The following is an 8,483-nucleotide window of genomic DNA, read 5'->3' as shown; positions in this document are numbered from 1 at the left end:
TGAAAAATTTGATTTATAAAATTATTTGAATTAATGTCACTATTTGATTGAAAGGAAATATGTATATGCATAATAAAATTTTTTGCTAGATTTTTTTCGCTATTTCTATTTTTAAAAGTGAAATATCGAAAATTTTTTGTGGCTATTCACAACGTAATTATCCAAATTAGTTTCAAGCAAATATAAGACAGCTTTAATTTACATTCGACGTTCCTAATTAAAAATAAATTCAATTGTATATTCAAAGAAACTAAATATTTTATAAGAACAAATATGTTCAATTAAGTTCGTTTATATTTGTTTCGAGTAAATTAATTTTTGTTCGGAAAGACAATACGCTATAAATTTATGTAATTACTATTTTTAATGTGGTGGCGCTGTAATTATTAAAATTATCTTACAAAACAATTACAGCTGGCGTGTATTTCTCATCCTTTTTTTGTCATGTCATATCATATGTCAAAATTCTCAGTTTTTGTGTGCGTCAATCAAGGTTTTTCATAAGAAAAGAATAAAAAAACTAACAAAAGACTTGGTTTGTTATCTTAAGCTTAAGTAAAATCTTAAATTTAAAAAACGATTAAATAATCATGGAATACGAAAGTGTTTTACTTGTAAAACCAGAAGTATTCATTTACAAAATACCACCAAAAGCTAGTAATAGAGGATACAGGTAAAAAATATTTCTTATTTCCTTTTTTCGACTTTGTACAATAATAATTACCATAATTGCAATTTTAGTTAGATTTGTTACCTTTAATTCTATTTTGGAAATACTTATTTGACATTGTGAAAACAATTATTAATGATATTTTTAGAGCTGCTGATTGGAATTTAAGCGAGCCTACTTGGACAGGACGTATGAGATTGGTAGCTAAAGGAACTTCTTGCATTCTTAAATTAGAAGACAAAATGAGTGGTGCACTCTACGCTAATTGTCCAATTGAAACATATCCAGGTGTAGCCGTTGAAGCAGTTTCAGACAGTTCTAGGTATTTTGTAATTCGTGTACAGGATGATAGTGGTAAGTTTTATTAAAATACATATACACGTCTCTACAGTAGAACAAAAGTAATATAAAAACTTGAAATGTTTTATCAGGTCGGTCAGCATTTCTTGGCTTAGGTTTTGGTGATCGATCAGATTCATTTGATTTAAATGTAGCTTTACAAGATCATTTTAAATGGGTCAAAAATCAGGAACAAATTGAAAAAGAAAAAAATGAACCAAAACAGGAACTTGACTTAGGGTTTAAGGAAGGTGAAACTATAAAAATTAATATGAAAATTACGGTAAAAAACTATAAAATTTGCGTAGATTCTGTAATAGAATAATTAAAAATATACTCAAATTTTAGAAAAAAGATGGGAGTGAAGGTACTTCTCGTACGAAACCACGAGGTGCAGTTGGGGGCGGATTACCACCTCCACCAGGTGGCATTAAAATTGCTCCGCCTCCAGCTGGAGCTGTGAGGAGTCCAACTTCTTCACCAGCTCATAGACCGCCAGGTGGAACAGAATGGGGCGATTACACTTCAGCAAGGTAATGCATTTTCAAAACTATAATAACAAATATTAGAAAAATATTTTAATTTTTGTTTTAAGCTCTCAAGGACAACAATCTCAAAATTCATCTGCTAATTCTAACTGGGTACAATTCTAAATAAAATTTTGATTATTCAACTATCTTACACCATAAATATAAAAAAAAACATTTTAATATTTTTTAAATAATTTTCTTAAAAAAATTATTTAGAAAAGTAATACTTTTAGTTTAATATAAATTGTTCGGTATTCAAATCTGTTGCTTTGAATTTGCATAAAGTTTGAAAAAGCAAAAGGTAAAACAAAAACAATGAATATTTTATTATAAAAAGTAAATATATATATATATAAAAAATTAATAGCTAAACATATTGTTACAAAAATGAATTTATATAAAAAACACAAAAAAAAAACGAAATATGTAATGTTATATTAAAATGAATTGATTTTTTATGTAAAATATAAAACACAATATATTGTAAAGAATATTAAAATTATTCTGCATATATATCGCAATGTATATAAATTATATTAAAAACAATATACTTACCTATATAGTAATCAAAAAAAAAAATTGTAGAATTAAATTCCTGTTTATGAGATGTGTTAATAGTTCATAACAAAATGAGTACTATTCTAAATGTTTTTAAATAAAACATTAAAACTAAAAAGTAAAGAAACGCAAATGGATAATTTTTATGCTAGTTTTATATTTTTATTTTTGATTTTAATATTGTTTTGAAGTAAGTAATGATATATAATTGATAAATCATTATACAAATTGGTACTGTTCCAAAAAAAAAAAGAAAAATCGATTGAATCATTGAAATTATTAATTATATCCAATCAGTTCAAAGGTAAAAAAACAAAATGTATATAGTCGTATACAAATTCCAAACAAATATTTTTGTTGTTTCCAATTTAAAATTAAATCATCAGCTATTATGTTATATACAAATCAAAATTACTAACTATTATATTTAGAAAAAGTGCTCAAAATTTAAAAAAAAAATGTTAATTTTAAATGAGAATAGCAAAATATTAGAATATAACAAAACTTTATTATACTTGCGCCTAAAAATTTTTGTTTAGAAATTCAAAAAAAATGTTATAAATTCGGAATTAGATGTCAGAATTATATACATACATACATATTTGGAAAATGTAAATCATATTTTAGAAATTATGTAATTTCAATTATATTAAAATTTTTGTTTCTAGAAGCATATTAGATTGAACGGTAGCAAAAATAACAATAAAAAACAAATATAATGGTTATAACATTACAATAAAAAATAGATACATATATTTTAAAGAAAAACTCTTCCTTAACTCGAATTGAATGTAAGTATAAAATATAAACTAAAACTTTATTTTCTTAACATCCTTTTTTTTATTAAAGAATCATATTTTTTCTATTTCATTATTACTTATGAATTAAAATCTATTTTGTTAAAAATTAGAATAATCAAGAATAGGTTTATTTTTGCTTATCAATTTAAATAATAAAATGTACTTATCTTAAAATTGTAGATCAATATTACAATATTAAAAGAAAGTGTAAAAAAAAACAAATATGTTTAATTTTGGTTTTACTTGTTTATTTATTGTTTCAGATTTACATTCCAAAAATTTTCAATTTTAAATCTGTTGTTAATTATGATAATTTTATTTTAAAAAGGAATTTATTCTATACCATTTTATAAATTATATAATATTTTTTTGTTTAATTAATTCTTATATTAACAGTAAATTGAATGATCAATTTACCAAATAAAGCAAAAGAAAAAAAGTACTATATTTTTTTTTACGTTTTACTTAAAAAATTATGTTTATCAAAATACAAATTACATGAATATTAATTAAATTTTTTTTTTGTTTTGAATTTAATGTATAGATACATAACTGAAAAAATATGTGTATATTGGCAATAAAATACAAAATTTCAAAAAGTACCAGTATTAAATAAAATATTTTTTATTTAAAATTTTAAAGTTGAACCAAACATACATAATTGAGAAACCATTACTATAAATTGGATTTAGTAGAGATAAGAAAATATAGAAAGATTAATCATTGAGGGTACAATAAGTTGCGAATGGCTGTGGTGGACCTTCTGCTCTGCTCGATTCCCTTAAAAATCTACAAAAACCATTAAGCAATATTATGCTTTTTAACCCTTTTACAAAGGGAATATCATATTTGCAAATGAATGGTCGTCTGTCTTGCGTAAATCAACAAAACCAAAAAACAAAAATGAAACTAAAGGTATGTAGGTAAGTACCAATATATGCAATCAAGTAAACCTCTTAGATAGCGGAAATATCCATTTAACACAAAAAGTTTAACTGACTCGTTTCATGCTGCAATACATATTTTGGTTAAATTTTTATAAAAACTTTGAATGGTTTGTGTATCTTTATGCATATGTATATTCACGCGTAACGTACATGAAACAAAACGTTCCGTCAATTTCTAAATGATATCTTCGCGTAACGCGTGAATCGGCCGATAACAGCATAGCTTTCAGAATTGCAAACTGCGCAAAAAATTTGTTTAAAACACGGTTTTTGCATCAATGGTTGTCATGCGTTTCGTTTCCCTTGCCGATAAAGCTTTTTGACACGTATCTCAATCGTGATGAAAAAGTTGCGTGAAGACAGGTAAATTTTGATTTTTGCATAAAGAAAAAACTGAACATTTTTTAGATATTTAAATGCACAATTTAAAATCTCGTGTTTGCGCATTCTTGAATAATCTCTTAGACGTGACTTCAAAACTTGTTTCCATAAGATATTTAGTTCTTATTCAAAATTTATGATATTAATGATAAAACTTAAAAAAAAATTAATGGTAAGGAACCATGTTATTTGGTAAAAAATGGAATTATATTTGTTTTTTTTGTAGTAAATTGTAGTTTTGGAGACGAAACAAACAAATTATAATTTACAAACTGAAATTAACTGCAGTTTTTGATTTTAGTATATATAAATAATATAGTATATTATAAATAATTTTTTTCTTTCTTTGTACAGATAATTAGTACAAAGAAAGAAAAAAATTATTTATACAAGAAAAATTAAAGAAAATTAAATTAAAACAATTCATTGGTCATAATTTATAGCTTATACTTTACTAAGAAAGTTCATTTTACATAAATACCTTAGGATGCACAGAGACGCAAACATTACAACTGAAAACATGAAAATAAATTGACGTATTCATAAATTGACAGTGACACATCAGAAGAATTTTTGAACGCACTCATAGTCATAGCATTGCTCAAGACTTTTCTTTTATGGGCGAGTGAAGGAAAAATATTAAAATAATATAATCGAAAAAAAGTGTTAGTCTTAAGTAACAAATCTAATTTATTTGGGAATCCAAATTTCCTTTCAATTTTAATCTTTTTTAATTTAAAAGGACAAAATTGTGGGTTAAGAAATTCGAAGAAAAAGAAAGTAAAATTGTGACATCAACATTTTCCATTGTATTAAGAAGAAAGGAAGAAAATTTTTCTTTACGAAACGTGAGAAAAATTTCGAAAGATGGCGATAGAAACAGAAATAATAGCAAACGGAGTGACATCATCTAATAAGAAAAAAGATGCAGTGGATTCTAAAGAAAATTTATGGTAAATTAATTATGTACTAAACTAAATTTGGTAGCGAATATTCTTTAAAATTGCCACAAATGCATTCAGAAGTTATGTATGTTAAAGATAACTTTGATTTAATAAGCGATGACTAATATTTGCTAAGTTGGAGTTTGCGAATTATTACATATAGATCTGTCAAAATTTATTTTTCATTTTAAAAAAAAAGTAAATAAAATTTCCAGATTTTAATTCAAATACATAATTTTAATGGTTTAATAAATGGAATGCTTAATAATTTCTAAAAATTGAATAATTTTAAAATATTTTCTTCAAAAACGTTACCCGATAGCTTAATAAGGTATGAACAAATCTATGAGATGAATATTAATTTGATTGAATCATTTTTGGTTAAACTAAGTTCATTCAAACTATGAAAATATGCACTGTTTTAAAATTTTTGTTATATGTATTCAAGTATATTTAATATAAAATATAACCCCCTTGACTAAATTTATATTGAAAAACTTTGATTTTGTGTGGGTGTATTTTTAAATAACTATCATTTACGTGCAAATTTGAAAAATAAACCTCAGATCTCATCATGCAAATTTTTTTTTTTAAATAATATCATTTAGATGTATTAATGAATCAATTGGAATTTCTTCTAAATTTATATTTTAAAGGTCCGCAATTTTGAATGAAGTTCAAAAACAAAGCAGCACAAAGCTCCCATCAAATAAGTCATTGTTAGTATTAGGTGATAATGCCACAGGAAAAACAACACTAATTGCAAAATTGCAAGGAGTAGAAGATCCGAAGAAAGGATCTGGTTTAGAATACGCTTATATAGATGTAAAAGATGAATATAGAGATGGTACAGAAAACATAAATTTAAATTTCGAAGGGTTTTACGCATGTTTTTATTTTATTTTTAGACATGACAAGATTAGGGGTTTGGGTTCTGGATGGGGATCCAGGACATACAAATTTACTGAAATTTGCGCTTAATGAAACAAATTATGCACATACATTAATTATTTTAACAGTTTCAATGACAACGCCATGGGGATGGCTAGACCAATTACAGCATTGGATTAAAGTTTTGCAAAAACACATAGATAGTTTAAAGTTAGAAAAGGATGAAAAAGAGGAGGCAAAGCAACGTTTGGTGACTTCGTGGCAAAGTTATTGTGAAGTTGGCGACGATTTGGATCCCAGTTCGCCAATAAAGAGAACGGTTAGAAATAATTCTGTTGATGATGATGATTTGTTACCATTACCTGAAGGTGCACTTTTGATTAATTTAGGCCTTGATATTGTTGTTGTTGTCACAAAGGTAAAACATGTCCGTGAAACGGCGATCTTTTTTAATTAATTATACTAAATTTTAGACCGATTATATGACAACCTTAGAAAAAGAATACGATTATAGGGATGAACATTTTGATTATATACAACAATGGGTAAGGAGATTTTGTTTAGAGCATGGCGCATCCTTATTTTACACTAGTGTTAAGGAAGATAAGAACTGTGATCTCTTATATAAATATTTAACACATCGAATTTATGGTTTACCATTCCGTACACCTGCACTAGTCGTTGAAAAAGATGCTGTATTGATGTAAGTTTTGTGACTAGTTATTTTTTCCATCCTAAAAATTAATTTCTATATTCTAAAAATTAATTTTGCTTTGTTACAGTCCGGCTGGCTGGGATAATTTGAAGAAAATTAGTATTTTACACGAAAATATGCACTCATGTAAACCCGAGGATTATTATACAGATGTGATTGCGCCACCACCTTCAAGAAAGGTAGCCTTTATGCTTTATTGTATTATGTAAATTGTTAATTAAACATTGTGTAAACATTTATATAGACGGTTTCAAGTAGAGAAGCTGAAGTTCATACAGAAGACGAACAAGCATTCTTATTGAGACAGCAACAAATTTTGCAACAAGAACAGGCACAAAGAGGTGGATCGCCTTTAGGCCAAAGTGGTTTAAAGGGATCTCCAATTTCGAGAAATCCTATTTCAGGGTCTCAGGGCTCTCCAAGTAAAAAAGTGAGTCGAATATTTTTTGTAAAGTTTTCTTATTTTTAATAAACATATTTTGCATAGGTTGACGCGAAATTAAATCCCTCAACACCTGGTGGAGAAGGTGTGTTAGCTAATTTCTTTAATTCTTTATTGCACAAAAAATCTGGTTCTCCAGCTACACCTCCGTCACTAGGATCTCCACGTCCGACAGCAAATGGAACGGACGCTGCAACATCTGATAATTTAGCTATTAGAAATGATGCTGCCGCTGAATTAGATCGATTGGCAAGGAGTGTCAAAAAAGATATAGATTTTTCTCAAAGTGAATGCTAAAAATATAATGTAATGTATAAAATTTTTATTATGTAAGTTAATTTTTTTTTCATAAAAGAAAGTTACAAAATAAAAAAAGAGATAAAGAAACATAGGAAAGTAACGTACAGTTAATAAAATTATTTAAGTAAATAAATTTGGAAAAAAGAAAATGTGAAATTTAGTAAAAATTGAGAATTTTAAAAGAAAATTAATTTTTATTCAAAATATAAAAAAATAATGTTTCCTTGAAATTGAAAATACTAAAAAAAAAATAAATAGTTATAGTTTTATACTTATTAGTTTATTTATTATTATGCGGCATAAATGTACTTTAAAAAAAATAAAAAAATAAAATCTAAGTAAAGTTGGAAATTATCATATCTAGGTATTTCATTTTGCGATTTAATCAAAGTTAAGAAGAATAATATGTAATATTAATTAAAAATGTGAATTTATTTTGAGAAATGTTAAAAAAATCTTATTTTTTATTTATCCTATATTAATGAAAATTGTAATATTTTAGGTATTAAGAACTTGAAGGAAATCTTAAAAACATTTTTAACTGAAATTGAAAATATTCAATGTATTAATTTGCCATATACATATAAAGAAAATATTAAAAATAATCTATAAATATTGAAATTATTATGCTTTCTTCCAAAAATAACAATGTGGTAAAAATAAATCTTAGATAAAATAAAATTTCTAATCATTAGATTTTAAAAAGTGGGTACATTTTTGCCGTTCTTTTCTAACAAGCTTTAAAATAATTACCTATTTTATTTGAAAAATATAATAAAAATTAAAAAAAAATTGAAGTTAGAAAAAGACATGTCTAAATACAAAATAAAAATAGAACGAAAACATAAAATCCTATAAATATTAAAATTAACTAAGCAAATCATATTAACTCTGAAGTAGCCATGTTGTTAAGCAACACTTTAATATTTTAATATTAATTTATAAAATACATATATGAAATAAAAA

The 8,483-nt window shown here is 25.3% G+C and overlaps 2 protein-coding genes across 3 annotated transcripts; both read left to right on the top strand.

The window, feature by feature from the left end:
• Nucleotides 1-473: 473 nt before the first annotated feature.
• On the top strand, nt 474-2,032 carry LOC129618999 (NECAP-like protein CG9132). The gene is made up of 5 exons (XM_055534044.1): nt 474-673; nt 819-1,024; nt 1,102-1,292; nt 1,358-1,542; nt 1,605-2,032. The coding sequence occupies exons 1-5, from the start codon at nt 591-593 to the stop codon at nt 1,660-1,662; spliced, it is 723 nt and encodes a 240-aa protein (XP_055390019.1). The 5' UTR covers nt 474-590; the 3' UTR covers nt 1,663-2,032.
• Nucleotides 2,033-4,820: 2,788 nt separating this feature from the next.
• On the top strand, nt 4,821-8,053 carry LOC129618742 (cytoplasmic dynein 1 light intermediate chain 1). 2 transcript variants are annotated; one of them, XM_055533704.1, is made up of 8 exons: nt 4,835-4,901; nt 4,968-5,178; nt 5,826-6,016; nt 6,078-6,478; nt 6,534-6,763; nt 6,843-6,954; nt 7,020-7,205; nt 7,263-8,053. In XM_055533704.1, the coding sequence occupies exons 2-8, from the start codon at nt 5,093-5,095 to the stop codon at nt 7,512-7,514; spliced, it is 1,458 nt and encodes a 485-aa protein (XP_055389679.1). In that variant the 5' UTR covers nt 4,835-4,901; nt 4,968-5,092; the 3' UTR covers nt 7,515-8,053. The 2 variants fall into 2 exon arrangements, with proteins under 2 accessions (XP_055389678.1, XP_055389679.1); XM_055533703.1 differs by having other exon boundaries at nt 4,821-5,178.
• Nucleotides 8,054-8,483: the final 430 nt, after the last annotated feature.

Source organism: Condylostylus longicornis, unplaced genomic scaffold (assembly GCF_029603195.1).
Source record: "Condylostylus longicornis isolate FDR11 unplaced genomic scaffold, ASM2960319v2 ptg000010l, whole genome shotgun sequence".
In the NCBI taxonomy this organism is placed as follows: domain Eukaryota; kingdom Metazoa; phylum Arthropoda; class Insecta; order Diptera; family Dolichopodidae; genus Condylostylus; species Condylostylus longicornis.
This window is presented reverse-complemented; position numbering and strand designations above follow the sequence as displayed.